At 39.1% G+C, this 25,545-nt stretch overlaps 2 protein-coding genes across 3 annotated transcripts in view; one reads left to right on the forward strand and one right to left on the reverse strand.

Moving 5' to 3' along the window:
* lhcgr (luteinizing hormone/choriogonadotropin receptor) overlaps positions 1-8,408 on the forward strand; it is a 13,345-nt gene extending 4,937 nt beyond the window's left edge. For both annotated transcript variants that reach the window (XM_024297983.2, XM_024297985.2), the window contains 7 exons: positions 1,139-1,213; positions 1,520-1,597; positions 1,779-1,847; positions 2,235-2,309; positions 4,441-4,629; positions 4,764-4,817; positions 5,354-8,408. In XM_024297983.2, coding sequence (XP_024153751.1) covers positions 1,139-1,213; positions 1,520-1,597; positions 1,779-1,847; positions 2,235-2,309; positions 4,441-4,629; positions 4,764-4,817; positions 5,354-6,497 — 1,684 coding nt within the window. In that variant the 3' untranslated portion in view covers positions 6,498-8,408. The remainder of the gene's footprint in view (positions 1-1,138; positions 1,214-1,519; positions 1,598-1,778; positions 1,848-2,234; positions 2,310-4,440; positions 4,630-4,763; positions 4,818-5,353) is intronic.
* A 1,435-nt stretch (positions 8,409-9,843) lies between these two features.
* On the reverse strand, positions 9,844-25,379 carry LOC112162080 (stonin-1). Its single transcript, XM_024297729.2, has 11 exons — positions 25,152-25,379; positions 19,151-21,036; positions 17,769-17,971; positions 14,294-14,395; positions 14,081-14,204; positions 13,859-13,908; positions 12,440-12,533; positions 11,867-12,357; positions 10,526-10,747; positions 10,346-10,435; positions 9,844-10,235 (listed from the first exon to the last, which is right to left on the reverse strand). The coding sequence occupies exons 2-11, from the start codon at positions 20,988-20,990 to the stop codon at positions 10,128-10,130; spliced, it is 3,324 nt and encodes a 1,107-aa protein (XP_024153497.1). The 5' UTR covers positions 20,991-21,036; positions 25,152-25,379; the 3' UTR covers positions 9,844-10,127.
* Between the last annotated feature and the right edge of the window lie 166 nt (positions 25,380-25,545).

Genomic DNA, 25,545 nt, shown 5'->3' on the forward strand with positions numbered 1-25,545 from the left:
AAAAAACTGGTGGTAGAAAAGATGGTGGCTGACAATCATTAGCTGGAAATGGAGATTGCCAAACATCACAAGCCAGGAGTGGAAATTCCACAGGAGTTGTAGCCATTTTTATTACAACATTTTTTAGTGTTTAGGATTAGCTTAAAATGTGTCAAAAAGGGTAAAAACTTAATCAATTTCAAAAAGGATATTAATGAAAGTGTTCGGATTTGTAAAACTGTTAGAAATTTTACTTTGGAGCTTTAGCTCCATGTTTGACCGCATTTAACTTTAACCCTTAATGCGATCAACATAATCTGCTCTGTCGCGGAGTAAAAATACTTTATATTTGTAATGTGTTGCATATTGTTGAAAAGGTGAAAAGTTTTATAGTGTCGCTTTTCTCTGCATGTTGATCGTGTAAGGAGTTACAGCTTTTCAAAAGGTTTTTGACAAAAACATCTCAGGTGTTAAAGGTTCAAAGCTTAAAAGTCAAAACATATCTGTAGGACTTGCCTGTTATATAAGTTAATTTAAATGTAAGGTGGTGGGGATGATGATGTTCTGGTCTTGGACTTCTTTCCACCATCTTTTCTGCCAACAGGTCCCACTCAACAACTCAAATTTTGAATTTCTAGTGAACTCCTGCCGCTCTGCAGAAATTATTTCCCAGAAAATTAAAGTTTTTTTTTTTTTTAATTTTGGCTCAAACAGCGTAATCCCAAATGAAAAGAACACTGGGAACCCTTTTATTAGATCAGAAGATGATTCGAGTGGGACTTTTAATACGATCTAACTCAACTGCGAGTTGCACTTTTCTGAAGTTTTTTTTAGAATTTTGACAAAAGTAAAGCAGACAAGATTATCAGAAAATATGCACAAGATAAGATACAAGTAGTGTTTGTTTTCTAACTTTTATGTTTTTGTTTTATACAATCATCCCAACAATAAAACAGTTACACAACTGTTGTTTTCTTATGTATGTTTGCCTCAGGTATACTTAATTATAAAACTGCTTATAAAAATCATGCTATTTTTAGGGGGTTGTTCTAAAAAAATATTAAGTCATGAAGTATTTATAAAGATCTAGGAGTCATGTTTTCTTTTTGAATTTCTTTTGGAAGTCTTGAAATCTCATCAAACCTTGTGGCATTCACAGAACCATCTCTAACACCGGGATGACGCATTTCCCCGACTTTACATCCGTCTCCTCCTTGACCCCCAGCATTCTCCTGTAAGTAATCCTATTTTAAAAGTAGTTTATCTCCAAACTAGATTTGTGCCTCTTAAAAGTCGGCATCCTTGTCCTATCGTGGATTTCCATAGATCTGTTTGTTTATGCTCAGGCCTTTTTTTTTTTTGCTTGTTTTCGAAAAATGTCACAGTGGCATCAACTCTGCCGGAAACTGTCCAACTGTGTCACAGTTCAAACTGCTTGTTTGCATAAATCTGCATCCCTTTTGCCTGACTGAAAATGAAGCAAAAAAAAAAAAAAAAAAAAGAAAACAAGTCAGATGGATGTTGTCTTCTGCGCCTGCAGCGAAATGTTAGACAACATGAGGATGGACGTGATTCCTGCAAATTCCTTCCGGGGCATGACAGAGGGACATGCTGACATGTGAGTGCAGAGACACAATTTCCTTTGTTACCATTTTACTGCAGATTATAGCAACATTTTGTCACCATTTCTTGGGAGTGTTTATTGAAGCCTCTTATGTAATTGGATGTTCACTTTTCTGACCTTGGTGATAGGTGCTTTTGACAACAAACTAGAATTTATTACATTGTGTCCTCGACAGGAACCTGGTTAGAAACGGCTTCAAGGAAATACAATCTCACGCGTTCAATGGCACCAAGCTCAACAATCTGTAAGCAGTTTACACAGAAATGTGCTTTATTAAACATGCTGAATGAAATACAGTTTGAGTTTTCTGGTTCCAGTCATAAACCTGAGAATACCAGCAAACAGGCTTGTGCAAGACTAAAAAGAGATCTGAAACCCTGTTGTTTTCTTGCCATGCCTGAAAATGCTGGATGCTGATGAGTATGAAATATGTGCAGACACCCTGCAGTCTAAAAATAATGCTAATCCTCTTTAGTGTCAACTTGAGGAAACTAAATGCAGTTGAAGGATGGTTACAGGCTATCGTTGGTCGTTTTGTGTCATCGTTGGGTTCTTTTCATACTCTGTGCTAAGTATATAAGTACAGTTTAAGCTTAAGGTTACATATTTTTTTTTTATGATTTCTTTTTAGAATATTAAAAGACAACAAATTGCTCAGCTACATCGCAGAAGATGCTTTTGAAGAAGCTACAGGTCCCACCTATCTGTAAGTATTCACAGGAAAAAAAAACTGATTTTCTCAGTACTACTGAAAGAAAGAGGACAAGTCCCCTTCAGAAGTGCCCCTTGCTTCACTTCTGCATGTGATTTAAATTTAAGTAAATAAAAATGTCCTCTAAGCTCCAAAGGGAACTGCCCCTGACCTTCCCCCGAAAGACTGTGTAATCCAGAGCTTTCATTTACAATTTTCTTGCTCTGCTCTCAGCTTTGTTTGATGTTGGTCGTAGCTGCAGTCAGACTCAGCAGCTGCTCCACCAATTACTGTTTTTTTTTTTTTTTTTGCTGTGAGTACTGCAAACTCTTCCTTTGCCACAAGCAGAGAAATCTCCAAAGATGCTCAGCTGCTTGCTGGAAAGTCATCGCAGTGTCAGTGGTTGTTGTATTGTCAGAGAATTTCAAAAGTGTCCTTATTATCTTTCAACAGTTCAAGCTAAAAGGAACGATACACTCCAAAAACATAGTGTGCTCTCCAAGTGATAATCATTTCAATTGAAAGTCTAACAGCTGTCTTGGTTGTTTGTCCTGCCCACTTTTTTATTTTTGGAAATGTCAGGTTTCCCTGACATCTTACTCTGCTGACAATCTCAAAAAAGCATGAAATTAGAGTAAATCAATTACGCTTTTTTTAACAAAAAAATTGCCTAATTTTCTCCCCGTACCTAATTAGGATGTGGCCCAGTTTAACTCAATAAAAATGCAGATTTATGACTATTCTTGACAAAAAATTAGATCTGACAACATCCCCACACACAGACTCTAGCTGTCAGCTGTTAGCTTCTTCTGCAGGATACTCAAGAAAAAGAAATGTCATAGTGCATTTATCTTTGGAGTTAATTCTGTGGCGTGACAAATCTTAAAGAGACAAACAAAAAATAAATAAAGCAGGAAGTGGAATGGTCATAACTGTGGATAGAAACCTCAACACACCTTTAGATTTTCCCTTTTTTCTCTCATTTGTATTAGTTGGAAGAAAGTAAAAATTATAGAGAATAAATCATCTAAACTAGTGTATTAATAAGCAATTAAACATGAAGTTAAAGCATAAAAATGTAGCCTAAAATTAGGAAAAGAACACTAATCTTTTGAGGAAAATCTCTATAAAGTAGTGCAATTATCTGTCATGATGCAAGTCATTTTTATGAAGAAAATGTATAAGAAATTATTAAATCTAGAAACACAAGCTTTCAAAAAGAAAAAAATGGCCTAAAAAAGCTAACTGTTATATAATTGTTCAAATTGAATGTTATACAGTCCAGTAATAGGTATTTTTTGCCAGTTCTAAGCAAATTGTTTGTATTTTTTAAGTTTGCATGTGTCTATTTGTAGTTTATTTTGATTTAAGTGGCAATAAATAAGTGTAATAAGTCAAAATGACTAATTTTTTAACAAAGTGAGAATCTTAGTTCAAGTATTTTCATCCTAATAAATCCTCATGAATTCTAATCTATGAAGTAATTCTGCTTAATAAATGAAGAATGGTTCATAAATCAAGAAATGTGAGTTTTTGAAGTCTTAAATCAAGTTTTTCTATTGTCAATTCATTTGAATGATTTTTTTATTTCTCGATCCTAGCTTTTCATTAGACAAAAAAACATTCTCCACCCTGCTGATTTTGAGAAAAGAGAGCAAAAACAGTCTAAAACCTGGCAAAATATCTTCAACATCTATAAACAAAGTTTTAAATATTTGCAAGGATCACATAGTTTACAATTCAGTAAAAGAAGTAAGTAGAGTATTAATAACTAAAATCTCTTTTCAGTTGACCAAAGTACACAATTGTGTTTGAACTAGGTCAAAAAAATAGTTTAAATAATGAAAACAGTTCATGTTGTTGTTATTTAGAGATTAGGATGGTGACACTCTGTCTGTGCAAACAACCAAGAGGCAGGAATTAGAAAATCCGATTGGCCGGCTAACAGGAAAGTTTGGTGCAAATATGGATTGAAGGTCTTTTACTGCAAGATATGCAACCCTGTTTTAACCAGTTGGCTTTCATATAAAGGTGTTGCTAAAAATGTTCTTCTCACTTTGTGGTAATAACCGGATCTTCTTGTAATACCTGTAATTTAGCTATTTTGATTTTCTTTTACTAATTCTCCCAATCTACTTTGATTCAGGGATGTCTCCTCCACGGCTCTGAGCGCTCTCCCCGCCAAAGGACTCACGCAGGTACAGACCCTGAAAGCCACGGCTACCTTTGCCCTGAAAAGTCTCCCCCCGTTACAAGGCCTGGGCGAACTGCTGGAGGCCGAACTCACGTACCCGAGCCACTGCTGTGCCTTCGACAAATGGCGGCGCAAACAAAGGTAAATCCATACGCATCTAAATAAACGACCAAATCTCAGTGCAAGGAATGCAAATGATCAGTCAGCCAGCAATTAGCAGGGGAAGTTTATTGATATTTTGTTCTTTCTAACCTTTTCTTTTCTTTTTTTTCCAGAGAAAATGCTCTAAAGAACTCTACAAAGTTATGTAATCTCAGTGAGATAGAAATGTAAGTTATTTCCTGGACCTTCGAGTATGGAAACAATGACCTCAGCATTCATCTTTTGTTTTAAAACCCACTCCGATGAAAATGGAGTATCTGGTGTTTAACATGTTCTTGAGGCATTTTTTTGAGAATTTCTTTATTTTAATTGTTGGGAATCAGGAGCAGAAAAAAGAAATTAGCTTGAAAAAGAGCTTATTTGTGACGTAGAAAGAATGCCACGAGCTCCCTGCTCAACTCCATTCTGATGCATTCACTTCTAGATCCATGCTTTTTGCATGCTTTGTTACAATGAAATCTGTTGCTGAATTCACAAAAAAAAATCTATTTTGATGCACCTGACAACAGCCCATCTGTTTGCCTAAATAAACCAGGCTTTTATTTTTCATTTAAGAGCTGAAGTTGTCACACTATGTGACGCTTTTGCAGTTTAATGACGGGGGACAGATGGGTTCTTCAGCTGCTGAAAATAAGAACCAGCTTCATTATGTTTGCTAAGTGTTTTAAATCAAAATCATCTTCACGCTCGTATATTTTTGCAGAGAGCCCACGGATGGCGACATGAATCTCATCAATGACATCAAGATTGAGTACCCCGACCTGGTGCTTGGTTGCAGGAGCAACCCCTTTGTCATTTGCACGCCGGTGCCAGATGCTTTCAACCCCTGCGAGGACCTGCTGCGCTATGCATTCCTGCGCTGCCTCACCTGGATTATCACTATTTTCGCCATCGCTGGTAACCTTGCTGTCCTGGTTATCCTGCTCATTAGTCACCACAAGCTGACCATCTCCAGGTTTCTCATGTGTAACCTGGCCTTTGCTGACCTATGCATGGGCCTGTATTTGATGCTCATCGCCTTCATGGACTTCCACTCTCGTCATGAATACTACAACTACGCCACAGACTGGCAGACGGGACCTGGATGTGGCACAGCCGGCTTTTTGACAGTGTTTGCCAGTGAGCTGTCAGTGTACACGCTGACTGTGATAAGCATTGAGCGCTGGCACACCATCACCAATGCCATGCATGTCAACAAGAGGCTGCGGATGCACCATGTGACAGCCATGATGGCTGCAGGCTGGGCCTTCTCTCTGCTGGTTGCCTTGCTCCCCCTGGTGGGAGTCAGCAGCTACAGCAAAGTGAGCATTTGTCTGCCTATGGACATCGACACCCTCAGCTCTCAGGTTTACGTGGTGACCCTTCTCATCCTCAATGTTGCCGCTTTCCTGGTGGTGTGCTACTGCTACATTGGCATCTATGTCAGCGTGCGCAACCCGGAGCACTCCACCCGGAACGGAGACACCAAGATCGCAAAGCGCATGGCGGTTCTCATCTTCACAGACTTTCTTTGCATGGCGCCAATCTCCTTCTTCGCCATCTCCGCCGCCCTGCGCATGCCGCTCATCACCGTGTCTCACTCCAAGATCCTGCTCATCCTCTTTTATCCCATCAACTCCCTCTGCAACCCCTTCCTGTACACCATCTTCACCCGAGCTTTCAGGAAGGACGTGTGCCTGCTGGTGAGCCGCTGCAGCTGCTGCCGCGCCAACGCCGATTCCTGCAGATCAAAGACATCACAGCAGGTCTGCACGCACAAAGTGACCAACCAGAAACCTCACTCGCTTAACTTCTATGCCTATCACATTAAGATGAAGGGCTGCTTTCTTAGTGAAGGAGCCACGTGATCAGCTGTGTGCAGACGTTTGGGGGTCAAAAAAAAAAAAAAAAAACTGGATCAAGTTGCATCAGATCAGTTTGCATTTTTTTTTTCAAACTGGTGTAAAAGGTGCAGCTGCCTTTATTTTCTTAAAATATCAGAATAGACAACCAGCGTATTAACCCTTGTGTTGTCTTGCGGGTAAGAAGGGACCCACTGCCATGTGTATTTGTAGAAAAAAATACGTTAGTGCAACCTTTTCCCAAAAAAACTCCATCATTAGAAAAAATACTTTTTATGGGTGGTACACCGTTATTGTACTAAGTTCGTATTATTAAGGTCATTTCTGACTTATAAAACCATTTGAACACCAGAAAAAGTTAAAGGCCACACAAACTATTTAATTCACAGATATGCACACCTAAACACACACATGCAAGTGTACAAAGGGAAGCTGCCTGTAAGACATACTTTGTCACACAAACTCTACTATGTTCTTACACCAGTATTATAGACACGTACAAACATGTTTATACTCATACATAAATACAGTCAAACTCTTAAGTTGCAGATAAATCGGTAGGATACGGTAGGAAATCATGAAAGTAAAGGTACTGGAACGCGCATTTAACCCATGGTGTTCACACTGGGCAAGCAGGGTGGGGCTTCTTTTTCTTTTTCTACTGTTTACTAGTGCACTAGCCACCTACAGTTAGAAGAGTCTTGGTGTGAAATGTCAAACAGTTGGCACTTACATGAAATAAAAGGGACGCCTTCCAAATGTTGCTACCAAATCGGAGTCCCTGATTGGTCAATTTGACCTCACTAACTTTAAACACGCGTGTAATATCTGCACAATTTGTACGTAGAGACCAAAAATGATCTTGAAAACATGCGTAGCAACACGTGAATGCCAGAATATGCATTTACATAGACTTTTCATTTAAAATGGCCACTCAAGCACATGTTGCCAACACATTATCAAACTCCTACACACATACGACCATGAGAGGAAATTGTTGACAAAAATATTCCAGATTGACTGTTTTTTCCCCCCCTTTATAAATAATTTAGAAGTAATTACTTCACATTTATATAATAGCAATAATAACCATTTACTGTGTGAAATGAAACTTTTGGTTTTGGTGAAAAAAAATGGTTGTCTTTTTTTGCATTGTGTATTATTTGAGTGGAATTCCTAAGTAATAGGTTGTTTCACCATGCTTAATAGATTTTACATTTAAAATTCATATAAGCTGCTTTATTTGGGGGTTTTGGTAGGATGGGTATTTTTTTCACCAGCAGGGCAAGAAGAGTAATCAGAATGGCACAAGGGGTAAGAAAAACAATGAAATAACCGGCTTTGCAAAGCAGCTTTCGTGTAAACTGTGTGAAAATATTTAATTTCCTTGAGATTTGTAGAAAGTTTTTATTTTGTTGTCATGATCAAAACTGTGAAATGTGATTCTGTGTACCTCAGATATGTTTTTGTGCTATATTTCACTTTGTTGTGCAAAGCAGATGTTAAAAACTGAGCCAAAAAAATAACCGACGTTCTGGTTTGTGTGCTGTAATTGTTACAAAAAATGCCAGTGTGCTCAATTCTTTTTATTTTTTATTTTTGGTTTATCACTAAACTGTACACATTTGAGAGTTTGTGTTCTCCTTTGCTAGATGTCTACTCTTCAAAAATGCTGTACTTGAGCTGCCTCCAGCTAGACCTGGGGGGGGGGGGGTTTCCAACTCCATCTATTTTGCTGTTTCATCAGTTAAACCATTTTAAATCCATGGGGAAAGTTTCCATTTTCCCTTGTTAGATTAAAGCCTTCTGTAGAGTCAGAAAACACTGAAATAAGTCAAAAAAGATGGAAGGTGTGATTTGTTAACATTTTGTGCTCAGTTCTTATTTTTAGTGTATAAAACAGTTGATGAAATCTGAGTGTTTTTTCAAGAGTTTCTTCTGCAAATTCATTTTAAATGTTCAAAGAGAAAATCTTCAAGTTTTTTAAGGAAAATAAGGTTCATTATCTCACTGAAAAATACTTTAAAAAAGTAGATTGAAGAAGTTGGGGATCCACCTTTTTCAAAAGACTCATCCTGCTAATTAATGGGATGAAGCAAAATGGGGTTAAAATAAAAAAAATAAAAAAGTATTTTTGAATAGGTTCCCTTTGTACTGTTTTTAAGGCTATTATGGCTGAAGCTCACATTAATTTGAACTCCAAAGGAGTTTTTTTTTTTTTTCCCCCCCGTTCCGTCGGTGTGCTTTTAATGTCTGCTTTTCCTCTGAAGATTAGGGCCAAACCCGTCCACGGCTCTGCAAATGAAAAATCCGCTTTGACCCTGTAAACTCCAGCTTCTGCAGCACTCCTGGAAAATACACAACTCACTGTTTTAGCATCGTACTCAGACAAACTCAGCAGTCTCTTTATTTTCCCTTCAATTCCATGTCAGCAAAAGGGTTGATAAAAATGTGAGCTGGGATGCATTTGCTGTACTTTTCAGGTTATGTCCAATGAAAGGGTTACCAGTCGTATTCCTTAGGCATTTACTTTATATTTACTAAATTCATAGATTTTAAAGTTTACAAATTGCCATTTTTTTAAAGGGAAAATTGTTGCTAGCTCTAGATCAGAAATACATTGTACGTTTTTTGTTGTTTTTTTACTAAGCAGGATTAGTGGTTAAAACAGTTTTAAGGAAAAAAGCGTTAAAGATTTCTGCAAATATTGATCTATTTTGCAGAGAACTCAACTTTTGAAAAAGAAAAAAAGGCATTTTAATGGACAGTTTGTATAGTCTTTATTTAGATGCTTCTGAAAATTGATTTTTTTTCTGGGATCAGAGATAAAAGGGCATGTTGGGGTGCAGCAGATGAAACAATGCCTCCGCTGAAACCTGCAGGTGCAGCATTATGATCTGGGACCACATTTCGGCTCAACCGAACTATTCACTCAAAAATAATAGTCAGCCAACAACCTGAATGGACTGAAAATCCAAGTTCTTCAGCTGTGATATCCTTCCCTACTGGCAGTTATTTCCCCCAAGATGATCTGAAGATCTAAAAGTCATCAGGCTCAAACTGCAGAAGACGTTCGGGGAGGATGAGACAATTTTCACACACCGATTGGAAACCAGAGTCCAGAAATCAACTCAACTGATGATCTTGGTGATGTGCTGCAGGTGACTTCCTGCAGCAATCTGTCTCCATCAAGCCAAGACTTTAGCAAAAAAATAAACGCAACTCTGCAAAAGGGAACAGCACACGCTTTTTGAAGCAACGCTAGAGCAAATTCATTCTACAGGAGCTAGAAAGGTGCATTCCCAGAGAGGAATCTGGAGGATATTTAATCCTAAAGAAAAGGAAACATGAATGCAGTGCATCAGTTTATTTGTCAAATGAACAATTTGAAAGCAGAAAGAATGTTAAAATTAAGAAAATGACAAATGAAAACATGACTAACAAGAACTAAGCCTTTTTTCATGTGAGAAAGAAATTGACAGTCTTCAATTTTTCTCTGATATTAATAAATGAGAACTATACTTTTATGACTTAGCTTTTCAGCCAATGATATAACCAAGGAGAATTAATTTACACATTTTATCACCGTTTCCTTTTTTTCCCCCCTGCCACAATCACTTGCTCTCTTGGAGCTCTTTACCACTCTGCTTCCCCAACAGCTTTGGAGAACACATAGTCCCGACCTCCGTAACATATCACCCCGTCTTTTAGATGAAACTTCCAGCGATTCTTGCTGCGGTGAATCTGTAACACAAAGAAGAATTTCCAATTTTTTTCCCCCTCCTCCCCATCAGCCGTCAATGCGGCACTTTAAGAGTCAGGAAACGATCCATAAAGAGACACAATGTTCTTACTTTGTCATACTGGCAAACAATGACATTGTCGGTGTCAAAAAGGTCCGGGATGTCCTGTTCAACCACATCATCGCCTGAATTCAAAGGATCCTAATAATCACATTTTGGAGGAACCAAATTAGCAAACCATTTACATGATGTCTGCAAATATAAACTAGAAACCTTCAGAGGCTCCTTTACCCCTTCTTCTACATCAGCGAGTTCATCGACTCCTCCACTGCTGCTGCCGGACACGCTGTTGCTGTCACTGCTTTCATTTTCTTCCTGCAGGGCCTTAATGACCTCCGCATTGATCAAGCCCAGAAAGTCATTCTCCTGCACGGGAACCTCCTCGTCCTCATGGTCAGAGTTGTCTGCTGGACCATCCAGTTGAATGATGTCAGACAGGGCGCTGTAGTCCTGCTTAAAGGACAGACACATGATAAAGCAAGTCAGGATCCTGCAGAGAAATAGACTTTGAGAAGATCCAACCCCCTGATTTAAGGCTTGAAAGAGACATTTTGTTTTGGAGAACACTTTCTGAACATGGTTCAGGTCCAAACTGAAAATAAAAGGAGCAGTTTTGTCATGATTTATTACTCTGCAAAAACAGGTCCCTTCAAAATAAAAATAAAAACCATGAAACTATTTTTTTTTCTCTCTTAAGAAATAGTTATTGGCTTTTAATTTGTTAAAAACTATGACCTAGAAATAGAATCACCCAAATATCCATCCACATTTTTTTCAATTCAAGAAATTAAGGATCAAAGAAAAAGTCCAGTTTCTATTGCGTTTTTAGTTTTTCCAAATGATCAGAAACAACTGAACATTTTAATTATATATTTTCAAGGTCAAGTGTGGTTACTTTACAAACTACAAATGTCCTTCTGATTTGTTTATTTTTTGTCATTTAAAATGTAGAAATACATTGGGCAAAAAAAATAAAAATAAACATGCAAAAGATACTGTGGGGTAAAAAAAAAAAGAAAAAGACAACCCTACGCACATTTTAAACAATGGAAAGAAAGGATGCCAAATTTGCTGCTTTATAAGTTATCCTAGTAAATGAAAAAAGATCATAAACACCAAAATTTTTTCTCTAGAATTAGCAAAAGAAAAGGTGGAATGGCTAATAGCTACATTACTGCCCAAGCTCCCGAATTAAAACTTGGCAAAGACATTTATCACCGTTAGCAGGAAAATTAAGCTTTGGAATTGGATACCAGGTTGAAGAAAGAAAAAAACAAAAACGGTGTAAATTAGAACTGATTAAACCAACTGAATGCACTAAAAAAGGTTATGTCTAAATTTGGAAAAACAGAAAGTTCCTCCAGTAAAAATCCCAACAAATATTAGAATCCAAAGAACTTCAGGCAGTAGAATGTAAAGTTGTAGGAGTCACCTGACCCCAGCTAAACTCAGCACGGCTCCCACTCCCTGAAGGTGGAACAACCCACACATGAGGAACTATTGTACACAGCTTGAGCAAAGCTTTGACGAGGTTCCAGGAAAAACCATTAGTGAAATCATTGTGGAGTTTACCTGAAGAGCAGCTTCAGACCGACCGCCGGAGCTTCCAGCTGCTCCATCCCTGCTTCTTTCAACTTTCTCCGTCTCCTTCTCAATCACCTCTTTCAGGATGTCATAAATGTCTCTGCTCTTTGTCGTTTGTGCCAAAGCCTCCTCTGCACGGATCTGGAGGTCTAACAATTGAGTGCAGGGTGAGGCAGTGGTGGAGACATTCACAGGTTCAGGTGGAGGAGCTGGCTCATTATCTCCCAGTGTGAGGTCTATCTGGGGAAGGCTGCTCTCCTGACAAAGCGGTAGACTGGGCCTTGGATGTGTGATGGAGGAGGCGGGGAGAGGAGGCAGCTCTGGCACATGTGGAGGAATGGGATGAGGTGGAACCACAGCTGGCTGAAGGGCTGGAGCGTCTCCCCACTCGGCGACTCTGGGTGGGGGGTGTGATGCAGGCTGCTGCCCCGCTTGGGCCTGAGAAACCACCACAGGAACGTTCACTTTGTATAACTGACCTTAAAAGAACAGAGAAAAAGTCATTTCAAACTTTGAATTCTGCCTACACATGCCAACCTATGGTTTGAAGTTGTTGTGGACCTGAGGCGGTTTGCAGGGTGACTCCAGCAGGGATCTGAACCGGGTACGCCAGTGATGCAGGGAGGGAAAACGTGGCAAGAGTCCCTGAATTCCTCTATACTCAAACATAAGGAATAATGGAGCTGAGTACATTTACAATAGGAAGAATGCATGAATACAAGAAACAAAACCATAAAAAAATAAACCTGGGATTGAAGATAAAATATGTAAATCCACATCACATCATTAAGAAAAAAAACTGATTTAGTGTTGGTTATGGGATTCAAAAAGCACTCATTGCTTCATATGTTTTATTCATGCACAGTTTGCTAAAAGAAATATAAAAGTCTAACTGTTCTGAAACAAATTAGCCAATTTAAGTAAGAGATATACACTTTATCTACAACAGAAATTTTAATTGAAACCACTTAGTTTTATTTAGAAAGGTTAGTTCAAACATAGAAATTGAGCCTAAAATGCTTGAGTAAAAGTCTTATATTGACAATCTAAAGACCTATTTAATCATTTTTTGAGCCATTTTCAGCACTCCCATCAGGGATGTAAGGAAAAAATTAAAGAAATAAATAAAGAAATTAAAAAGAAAAAAAAAAAAAATCGATATGGCAATATATCGTGTGACGATTACATTAAAGGAATTTCACCATTTCATTACAAAAAGATTTTTTTTGTTGAATTGTTCTGTACAGTCTTGGGATATATCGTGATATGTTTCGTATTGTAAGACTCTTGCCAATACACATCCCTAATTTCCAGTGGAGTTTTAACTATTATGCAGATTCTAGCCAGAATCCCCTAAACATTTGTCCCTTTCTAGGACATAGTTTCTGCAGAGCGGCAGAAGTTCATTATAAATTCGCCTCTGAGCTGTGGGTAGGACCATAGCTTGGACGAGGAAAACCACATGGAACTATTTGTTTACTAGTGGCTGAATAAAAATGGAGTGAAGCAAGGAAATAGTGGCCCACCCAGCATATTTTTGGTCACAAATGAGTACATGTCTTCCATCATTAGAAAAATATAGAACATACTAAAATAAAGCAAATAAAAAAATTAATTAGTAATTAAATAATAAATAAGATAAAAACGGATTTTATCTTTGAGTTTCATTCAGAATTGTGTTCCTACCAAATTAACATTCACTTTGAATACAGCAGATTCAAAATTGGCTAAATAGCTAAAAAACAAAAAGGGAGATTTTTTTTTTTTTTAAGAAAAGAAAGTCTCTGCAGATGATTGACAAAGTTAAACTTTTTTCTTAAGTTAGCATAGTTTTCCTCCTATTTAGTGTGTGAGCCATTTTCCATATTTACAACTCCTGAGGCTCATACCTTTCCCTCCACAATTCTGTAAGAACCCTTCTGTCAACAAGTCCCCGAACACAGATGGGTCAAGCAATACAAATTCACTGGGAGAACTTGCCTTGACTGGTAAACTGTTGATGTTCTGAGCTGCAGGAATCACAACTGGAGCTGAGAGTAGAAATCAGGAGGGAAACCAGGTGAGATCCATCAATTAAGATGGAATTTGATTTGTGAAAAATCCTTGAACTATTCACGCTCACAAATACAAACAAAAAAAATGTATTCCCGGCAGTTGGAATTTCTATCCCTCAGGGAGCATACATGTCTCAAATGATGTCACCTGCAAGATCCTGTTCAGTCTGTTGGTAACCAGCTGGAAGCTGCAGCACAAAGTTTGAAGAGTTGATGTTGTTCCTTCTGTGGTCCTCTATTGCTTTGGACTGCATCACCTTCGACTCCCAGAGCTGCACAGCGAATAGATTAGGTGGATAACCCCATCCCACACACACGAGATTTGAATTACATGTGCGTCATAGTTGAGAGTCAAACCCACATGTCTTAAATCATCCAAGACCCGATCTTCAATCCCTTCATCCAAGAAGAGCTCCTTCATATTGTCAATCACATCGTCGATTATGGACAAGTAGAGTTTGGCCTGTTTTTTTTTTTTTTTTTTTTTTTTTTAGATTAAAAAAAAAGTAGTTATAAATAAATCAGATCTAAAAGTGTGTTTTTATTTCATTTGATGCTGAAGTCTTGACTTCACCTTTCAGCCTCAACATCTGAACATTTAAAGTAATCAGGTGACCTCTGAGAATAGTTCTGCTTTCATGAAGCTAAACGGGCTTTAAAAGTTGGATTGCTCACCACTGGGCCTGTGTTAGTCAGCATGGTTCCAGAAGGACGGAGACATGACCACTTCTGTCTGTTTGGAGTGATAACCCACGGTCACGCAGCCCTCAGAGACACGCAGGTGTCATCAATCTGTATCAGTCTTGATGAGCTGAGGCGACGGATCCATTCTTTTAAAAACCAGCGCCTCCGGGCACATATATGTAAAAGAGGCAAACAGCACACAGTACCACAACCGTTTGAAGTTCTTTTTTTTTTTGTGGGTTTGTCTTCATCTGTGTGTACTTTGTTGTATTTTAAGGCATCACTTTTAAGGTCTAATGTTTCATCCCCACAGTGGAAGCCAGGCCTCTGCTTAAAACTACTGACTCGTCATCAAGACCGAACTTTACTGATCTTTGAAGATCAAAAATACAATGGAGGATAAAACCAAGGACCTTCCAACTCCACCTAAAGCTGTGACTGACTGGAGACTAAACAGAAGAAATAGTTCAGAAGCATCCTTTGATTTTATTTTTACCTATTTCTAAAGCAAAGGAGAAACCTTTGACATCCTCACAAAGAAATCTGTCTTGTGTTTCTGTGATTAGGTTTCTGTTTCGTTTAATTATACAACCATCAGCTGTCTCAGTGCTCTGTTCAGAGAACTGCGGCTCTACCAGAAGTTTACCTGTTTGGGAGATGTTCAATCATTTCTAAGGCAGCATAATGACACCATTTTTAAAGAAACTGTGGGTTTATATTTTTCCCTCACATGACTCAACAAATGGTCCACAAATTGATGCATAAAATATTCAACTAACTTTGGTGATACAATACTGTCCAAAAATTTTACTTAAATTGATAGATATTTATTATTCATTTGACATTAAAAATGACTAATTATAATGTATTTTAACATACAGGGAAACTTTAAGTTTGTCTCTGGGACAAAAGCAGTTTAAACCTGAATTTTGGGGATTTCATACTATTTTTAAAGTGTTTAAAGTGTCATTTAAATGTATTCAGATATTGTTTAAAGTGCTGTAGGGAAAAATTATGATTATTAAATGTATACAACACACATCCCTTAATTAGTAGGAGTAAGCTTGTGATTGGATGTCTTTTTGTTTGCATCACATGAACTATCGACCATGTTCTTGTAATGTAGGAACCATACTAACTAAATACTTAAATATATAGATGAAAAGTAAACTTCAAGTATATTGCATTACTTTTATGATAGTCTCTATTTGCACATTTTTTCAAAGGGTTGTCATCTGATGCACAAGCATAAACTGAATCTTAAAGTAAAAAGACACTTGTTTCATGAAAAATTGTCTAATTTTCCATCTTGCAAGAAATTGAATCTTGTCAAAAAGTGTATAAATAAAAAAAATCTAAGGCCTTAATAAAATCACTTAATGACTAGAATTTTTCCATAAAATAAGAAATCTCTGGAAGACAGTTTTTATTTTCCCATTAGCAATTTTTATTTTGCTTATTTAAATTAATGTATTTAATTTTAGACATTTTGACTAATTTCTGGGGGGATTTTTCAGTGCAGTACTACACAGTAAAGGCACCAATAAAATTCAGTAATTTAAAAAATCATGAATATGTTATCACGAGATAACACAGACAGCTATGAACATCTTCTTAATCATATTCTTTGAATCTGAATCTCTAAATTGACACTAAAAGTAGAAAAAGCAACAGGGAGCTGCTTCAATTTTATTATAATTTCCCCTCAAATGATTTTTTCTGGAGTTATGTAAAAAAAAATTGTATGGTTTTTTCCATTGGAATCAAGTAGAAAACGGGCTATTACTGTTAGGAATCACTTTTTTTCGGGGGAAAATTCAAGCAGTTCGTCTAGGAAGCTGTTGGATGTGATTACTAATACAAATACTGCCCCCTACAGTTAAAAAAGAGAACAACAGATAGTGTACTTACAAACAGCTCAGTTTTGAAATAAAACTAAAGCTCATGGAACTGAGTTTCACTTCCATGTACTGCTAAGCTTTCAAACCACAAATGACATTTTTCAAATAACACACACGTTACTGAAAATCTTTTATTTTGTAGCAACGAGCAGCTCTAAGACATTTTTCTCTGAACAACTTAAAAAAGTTTGTTTCTTTATCCAAAGAATAAGAAAATATAAACATTTTTTCTTGATTCTCTCACTCCAGTTCTCCAAAAGCTATAAAAATCAACAAATCATGGCATTTCATGGTCAATTTTACTCTGAATGTACATTAAAAAAATAATCAAGCTCAAGCCAGGTACCCCATTTAAAGTTTACAATGTAGCCCTTCACCATTTTAAGACTCAATTCTTTTGATCTATTCACAACCTTAAGACAGAAAAATATCTTAATAAAGATTTGATTCTTTTAAATAAAATTACAGTCCTCAATAACACAACCTTTTTCTAAAGTCAAAGGTCAATGTGAGACAGGCAACTAAAGTAAAAGCATTTTATCACATCCGTACCTACATTTGCACAGTAAGTGTTTCGTTTACGGCTGAATCAGCACTAAATGACTTTTAAAAACTGTTCTGCAGGGTTTGCAGTTCATGTCAAACTGCTGCTTTAGCCTCTTTGTGCTTCTTAATCTTATCAGACGTGGAGAGAACACACACAAAAATGAATTTTAAGTGCCGAACCCAAACATCTGCATGGAATTATCTTGTCACAGAACAGAACATCACTTAAGTTGTTTATCTCACATTAAACTCGATGCGTGCATTTATCAAGGCTGCTAGAGGACAGTGCAGATGATGCAAATGCAAGCTTATGTGTACACAGTAGTATAAGGAGGAGTTTTAGTCTTAATAAACCTTTGAAATGTAAAGTGCTATGCAAAAAGACTGTGACACTTTATTAAATCTAGAAATCTTCAGTCTTTAAGAATAAATCATAGTGTTAATATTAATGAGAAATAATACCAGATTATGAGTAATTTAATGATTTTGACACGTATAAAAGCAAAATATGTTCATTTTTGTCATCCTTCTTCCTGAACCAAAGAGATGACGTCCCCCTGTGTCCATCACTGCGTCATACACCCGGCGTTCCGCTGTGATCCCGTTTCGATCCACTTCTTCTCCACCTCCACCTGCAACACATCCAGCTCGGTGAGCCACAGGCAGACGATGGAGGACAGCTGCGCTGCTGATGAGACGTCTCACCTGGCAGTGATAGCGCGTCCAGCTGGTCACGTGCTTCTGCGGCTGGATGTCGTTCGCAGTGCCGAGAGACTTCACTTTGGTCTGAGACACCACCGCGCCCATGATCTCCGCCTCCATCGTGACGAAAGGATACCAGTCGTTCGGGATCTCCTGATCGGATCCCAGCTCCAGTCTGCAGCAAAACGAGTGGGGGTGGTCCACCGCTGAAAAACCGCAGACACAACAAAGGTCTTTAGTGGCTGTAATCCAAGGCTGGGAGCAAACGATTAAAACAAAGCGTTGAGATATGGTGCTGCTGGTGGGATAAGTAGTTAAAAAATGACATTTGTTTCATATTTAACCCTACAACAGCCAGTCATTTTATATTTGGTATCAAGGATCTAGTCATCCTCTAGTGCAGGGGTCTGCAACCTGTGGCTCCGGAGCCACATGTGGCTCTTTTATCCCTTTATTGTGGCTCTTTATCTTTAATGAAAAATGTTAACGATTGAATACATAACAGATTAGTTATTTAAATGTTGTATTTTCTACTTAGATTTTTAACATGTCAAACAACTAGGCAAAAAAGATAATTTACTGTCAGAAATTCTGTGAAAATGTTCTTTAAATGTGTTTTTAACTAATAGTCAAAAAAAGTCTCCAAACATTTTAGTTTGTTAAATTTCACTAAAGTGGTTAAAGTTTTGAACAAAAGCAGTGTAAAATGATTGAAATGATTTAGTTATGTGTTTTGTGCAAAAAAAAAAAAGCTCAGTTTATTCTAATTGTTTTGAGTTTTTTTTTTCAATAAATAGATTCTACTAAAATGTTGTTTAAACCAAAAGTAAAAGGGAAAAAAAGATGGTGACATACCAAAATTCTAATGATAAAAAACATCATGTTCAACTGTCTTACTTGTTTTAATTTTAATAAAAGTTTCTGCAGCTGGAGGACCTTCTTTTTACATTGGGGGGTGAAGTGGGTCTTTAAACCTCAAGAAACCCTCTTTGTCAATTTTCATTTGATTTTAAGGTTATTCTAGAATTCAATAAATGTTGGCAAGTTTGAACTGGGTTTTTTTTAAGTAAAGCGTAGATGTTTTTATTTTTTAGGAATAAATGCTAGTTTTAGATTTTATGATGACTTATTAAGGTGAACCAACTTGTAAGCTTTTTGTAACATTCAGTTTAAAGTAATTCTATCAAACAATTAGCTCTTTTTCTTTTTTAATGCTTGTTTCTAGATTTTGAAATATCATCAGAAGATTTCTTGTTAAGTAAAACTGACTTGCTGCATGCACAGGTTTTCTTCTTAAGATTAGTGTTTTTTTTCCATTATTAGGCGCTCTTTTTTTGCAGTGTGCAGGGCTAAAGCAGAAGCGCTGTAAAGCAGAAAGCTGTTACCCGTGTTCTTCGCTGGCAGCTTGTCGATCCTCCACACGACGGCTGAATACACACTTTCGTACTTGATGGAGCCGATCGACACCTGCATGACGGGCTGTGAATCTGCAGCCCCGACCGAGCCCAGGCAGGCGTTCCGGTTCATCCTGGCCTTCAGCGACCTCTGCCGCAGTAAACCTGCAGTCTGGGTCACTCTGACCCAGTGGCCTGGGACTGGCACGCGGATCACCACGTTCTCACAGAGCGGGAAGTAAGCGCCGGAGGCCCTGAGGGAGGACAGGAAGGGGCCCGACATGTTGAGGAAAGCTTGGAGCTCCACATAAGCTCCTTGAACTGTGACCACAGCTTTGACAGAGAAGGGCATATCCGTGCAACCCAAGGCTGTAGTTTTGTACCGCATAAGTTCCACTCTACACGCATCCGGAGGTGAGAACTTAATTAGTCGGGACCTCTTAAACTCAATCTCGTTAACACATTTGTGCAAATGGCAGTCGGCGATCTCCATCCACAGCTCGCCGCTGTCCTCGGACCCGTAGCTGGAGTCAGATCTAAGCAGCCCGAGGTCGTTGAGGGCGAGGAAACAGCCCCCGTGTCCGTTCAGAAACGCCAGACAGTGAATCTGAGTGAAAGCTGATCGCTCCATGACCTCCCCACACTTATCCAGCTGGATCCAAATGTGATCGGTGATCTGCAGAGACAGCTCCTGCTCCTCGTAGTGCCGGCTCTGCTGGTGAGGCACCCCCAGTTTAAAGATCTCCTCTTCCATGGAGACGACCAAATCCTCCATGTCCTCATGGACGGTGGAGCCAAACTTGAGCAGCTGTTCCACTTCCGCCTCGTGGCTGACCTCCACCTTTGGGTGATAGCGTTTTTTCTCCGTGTAGGAGAAATGCTCCACTTTGACTGTCAGGACTTTCCGGGGATCGCTGTAACTTTCCACCCTGAGATCTGAGAGTCGACACTGAGGCAGGAGCTGGAACTCTTTGTATGGCTTCTCCAGACCTTTCTCGTAGTACATCTGGAGCACCCCTCCCGGCAACAAGCGGAGGTAGATCGGCCCCCACTGTCGGGAGGACATGCGGTTCTTTTTTTCAGGAATCCTGAGCATGATGGGCCAACCATCTTGGTTCTTACTGCGGAACAGACCTCGAGGAGCAAACTGAGACGAACCCTCTCTCAACACCTCAGTCCTGCCGCTGAGCCGCCTCTCCTCAGTCACTTCCAGTTTGTCATCTGCGCCAGCTTGCAAGTTTTCCAGTTTGTTGCAAACGTAGGAGAAAGAGTTCTGGAGCGGGGACCGAGGAGGTTCCCTGCCATCTTTAGTGCGAATGAAGAATCTCGGCAAGCTATTGTTCGTGTCCGAGTCCGAGGAAGAGCTGCCCGCATCTGCGCCGTTTCCCGAATCCTCCCAGAAAGGGTTGTAGTGTCCCAAGTTTCCCTGGAAAGAGGGGAAAGGGCTTGGCTCATCTGAGGAGTGGTTCGGTGACTCTGATGCAGAAGATGACATGCAGTTGCCTGATGAGGAGAAGCTCTTGGAGAACGTGCTCTTGTTGGAGTGTGATGAGGAGGCACTGCTGGGAATTCTACACAAAGCAGCGGAAAGGGCGGACCCACATGGAGCAGATGCCTGTCGTCTCGGTCTTGGGCGGCTTTGAGAAGAATGTTGAGGGCTACTGAAGCTCCAAGAGGTATCTTTGATTGAAGGAAACTCTAACTTCACACCATTGGGACATGGTACAGACGCTGTGATGACGCCTGGCAAATCCAGGGACTTTTGAGGCGATGGGGGCGGCACGCCGTCATCATCAAACGTGACCCAGTTTGACTGTTTTGTGGAACACATGACGGAAACGTTCAGATTAACCGTCTTCTAACCAAAACCTCTGCATCTGTAATAGAAACACAAAAACCATTGTCAGTATTAGTAAATTCATGAGAACAAATGTGTTCTAAGAAGTTTTGTTTTTGCTCCCATCTTTTATGAGATGAACAAAAAGATCTGAAACATTTTCTAGAATGTAAAACGACAATTTCTCTCAAAAATTGTTCAAAAATCTGTATAAATAGTGAGCACTTCTCCTTTGCTAAGGAAATCCTTCCCACTTCACAGGTGTGCCATATCATGATGCTGATTAGACCACGCGATTATTGCACAGGTGTGCCATATCAAGATGCTGATTAGACCACGGATTATTGCACAGGTGTGCCTTATCAAGGTGCTGGTTAGACGGCATGATTTATTGCTCAAGTGAACCATATCAAGATACTGATTAGACGACACGATCTACGACAGTGCCTAAGACTGTTACTTTAAAGTTTAAGGGGCAAGGACATTTATATTTTTGTTCAGTGTAATTCATGAACTTAAATAACATGTTTATAGCTTTAAATATTTTTAAGAGACAGTGAATGACACCTTATTTAAGAGAAAATCACATTTTTGGGGGAAATTTAATCCCTTTATTTGGTATTTTCCCAATATAGACCGGCTGTGATGAAAATTGTGTTTTTTGTGTATTTGGCATGTTCTTGCCTTCGTTTTCAGCAAAGGTGAGGGGAAGGGGGGTGGGGTTCCTCTTCGTCAACGGCTCCGCCCACAACTCAGAGGCAATTTTTTCTAAAAAACTTCACCCACTAGGCAAAAACTATCTCCCAGAAAAAAAAGATTAAAAGATGATCGGAGCGGGTCTTTAATATTATGTAGTTTTTTTTATTCAAATGAATAAAAGTTTGAGAAATGTTGTAAGGTTTGAACATTTTAAGTTTTCTTAAAAACTAATTTCCTGGCATTTTAGGCTGAACTCCACCTGACCGAGACTTGGAATCAACATTCCAGCTTTTATTAGAGAATTTGGAAACTCTTTTTGTTTTTCCCTTGGTTCAGTGATTTCTCCACTGAAGAAATCGTGAAACTTTTCCTAGCGCACTAATAACAGTTTATCACATCACAAATTTGGAAAATTGCCCCTAACAGCCAATTAAAGCTAAAACTGCTTGTAAATTCTAAGAAAAGAACATCCCAGGATGTGCTACATTTTTATTAGAGGGCTATCAGGTAACAATGGGGTGAATTTTCTCACAATAAAAAAATAATGGAGTGCCTTAATTTGTGCTAAAACTAATGAAAATAGCTGAAAGTGGGACTTTGGAAAAACACTGTGGATGCTGTGATTAGCATCAAATCTTTAACGCTGAAGTTCCTCCGTGTGAGCTCAACACGGCTGCTGAAACAGCATGAAGTCAACTGTAAGAGCAGCTTCCAGCGTGACCCAGCAGCTGCTTCAGCGTGAAGCCCGGAGAGAGCATCGCCAGAAGATGAATAATAACGCCCCCCCTTAGGGAAGAGATTTTCATGTAGGAATCAAACTTGTGAGGCTATTTTGACAACATTCAACTAAGTAAAGAAGCTGCACGACCCACTCAACCCTATGCAGCTTTTGATAGGCTGACAGCTGTGCACTGAGCATGCTCAAAGGACACAGCAAACCGCTGATGCTTCATCTCCCCCATAAAAATATAAAAAGACTGGCAGAAAGCCACAATTGCACCCCCCCCACCCCTTCACAGCTGCTTGCATGAAGCAGACATCCAAGTGGAAAGTTCCTCTCTGTGTAAACAAACAGGGAAGTGGGGGCTCCGAACCGGGAAGTGGACCGACTTCAGGACATCCTCCTGATGAGTTTGACACTTTCACACGCTCATCCATCATACTTAACTCTAGGGACACGTTTTGATGGATAAAGGGGTAAGAGGGCAGGGTCAGCCGACTATCTCCTTCCTGATCTACTGTCCCTTCCTGGGATCTCCTACAGACGGAGCAGGAGCGAGCCCACTGGGCTGCCAAATCTACAGACAAAGAAATACATTCCTTACATTCCTCCGGGACAAGCCGCTTTGACACAGGAAATACCAGCCTGCTCCGTTTGTCTCAACATGCAGCAAATATCATTCTTGTTTCAGAAAATCATTTTCTTTTTCCAATAACGACGTGGACTTGGAGAAGCAGTTGTCTCGTCAGACCAAAACATGGAGAGACATGGAGACTACAGATGTTTATTATGATGAGAAGATCACTGGTGTTTTTGGTGATTTGAACGTGTTCTTGTGTTCACGTTTTTCTGATGGAGGACAAATAGAAACAAGGTCAAAATTGCATTCCTGAGTATTTCTTTATTCAAATCGCTGTGAATAAAGAGCAGACAGAAAAATAAATAAAAAACTTCCTAATAACTAATAATTGACCATTGACAGTAAATAGAGAACTGGACTGAGTGAGAGTGATGTCAACCATAGAAATAACTTACTTCTGGTTCCAACTAAATTAAGTCAATTTAGTCACCATCTTTTTGCAATACAGACAGCAACAGACATCCTAAGTAAGCGGAGATTGGTCTGAGTCTGTACGCATCAACATTTCTATGGCAACCACACTCACCAATCAGGAGTGAGCTTGTTAGAAGACCACACCCCTACCACTTAAAAGTGGGTTTGAGAGGAACTGTTAATCAAATCCATGTACGTCTTTGTTTTCCTTGTCTGAGCTGACATCTGGCTCAAAACTGTACGGCTGAAAAGCTCCAATATTGCTCGGGATTGTTAGATTGTTAAGGTAGTGGGAGAGTATGTGAACAGGTGGGTTATGGGAAGGGGGGCACCAATTTCTAATTACCCCTGCAGGCATTATGTCCTAGAAAATTACATTTTTTTATTATTTTGGCTAAAAGTGCCTTAATCATAATTAAGAAGAAAATAAATTAAAAGATGGTACAAGTCAAAGGAGACAAAAACAATAAGATTCATCTCAAAATGTTAGAGAATATTGTACTGTCTATAGCTTAACACTGCAGAAATTTATAACATTTTGGTTTTTAAATAACCCTGAAAACCCCTTTATCTAACTGCAGAATTTCCAAAAAGGCTGCAAAAAAAAGAGGAACAGAAAGCGAACAATCCCACAGTGACAGGAAGTTGTCCAGACTGATCATATATTGACAAATGATGACTAAAAGGAAAATGTTTGCAGCCATAGGGGGAAAAACTGACCTTGAACTTGGAAAAACAGATGTTTCCAGATAAATTGAGTTCCTGTGCATGTTTCCTACACTCACAGCTGCATGTATGTCAAATGATAAGCCACACATTTCATAAAGTACTGTTTAAATTAAAAAGTGACTTCTGAACTGGTGATAATGAGGGCAATGAACTGTGGCCTGCACCCCTGAAAAAAGTGATGACCCATTTCCACGAGCATCACTGACAGCACACAGGGGAGCGCCCATCAAACAAAGCACAGGAGAAAGTTGCAAGCTTTTGTCTGCCAACAGAGAAAAAAATGCAGCTTTGTGAGGGTTAAATACTTTAATTCCAGCTTTCACTGCACTTTTTTGTGGAGACTTGTTCAGCTCAGAGGAGCACGAACAGCAAAAAAGTGAAAAAAAAGTTCAGGAACTAAAGCTGATTCCATCTGGAAACATGTTTAAAACGGAAACATATAAATATGTTCTTGTTTTGTGCTCAGAATTTTAGTATTTTGGCTTGTCTGATAACTTGTTCAACAAAAACAACTCATCTGTGACGTTTGTGGAAATTGTATTTTGGAGTTTTGGGGGAAAACACAACAAAAAAGATAATAATACATAAATTTGCAATTAGTTAAAAAGTCCTGAAGATTGTTGCTCTTTGATGGGAAGCACAGAGTAGCCGGTAAGCCCTCTCTGCCCCCCTTTATTTCACCCAAAGGAACTCTGAGAGGGAAAAGCAAACAGAACCTGCACGCTGTCATCCACAACAGAGGCCCACGTCCCGGTTCGGGAGGCCCACTCTCCGGACGGGGCTCACAGTTCAGACTAAAGTTGTAACTTCGCTCACAGCTGAGCCGCTGCTGTCAGCGCGCCGAGATTCCAAAACAAACAAACAACCAGTTTACGGCGTATTTACTGCCACCTCAAATATCCCAGCTCTGTAAACAGAACGCGAGGAAACGTAAACTAGAGGAAAAACTCACAAATTCAGCGATGGAGCTCCTTCATCCGCGTCATGTCAGCTACTGGATGGACACGTCTGAGCTCCGACAGCGGCCGCGTTTTTTACTCAAAATGGCAGAGTGTAAATCCTGGGAGTTTTTCCACGGAGCTGCACTTCCCCTCCCGAGTTCACAGACTGTCCTCAAACGGGACACCGCTCCAGCCAACACTGCAGTGCTGCGTTCAATGCCGTTGGACATTTGGGCCTCCGCCGATCACAACATTAGAGAATTGAGCTTCAGAGATTTATTTTCTGAGCAATATAAAAACAGAACCTCAAATATATAAATATTATATTTTTTATATTTTTGCTTGTTGTTTTGCGTAAGATGCTTTGTAAATTAAATAAAAGGGACGATACCATGAAAAATCTAC

This window comes from Oryzias melastigma, linkage group LG15, assembly GCF_002922805.2.
Source record: "Oryzias melastigma strain HK-1 linkage group LG15, ASM292280v2, whole genome shotgun sequence".
Taxonomy (NCBI): Eukaryota; Metazoa; Chordata; class Actinopteri; order Beloniformes; family Adrianichthyidae; genus Oryzias; species Oryzias melastigma.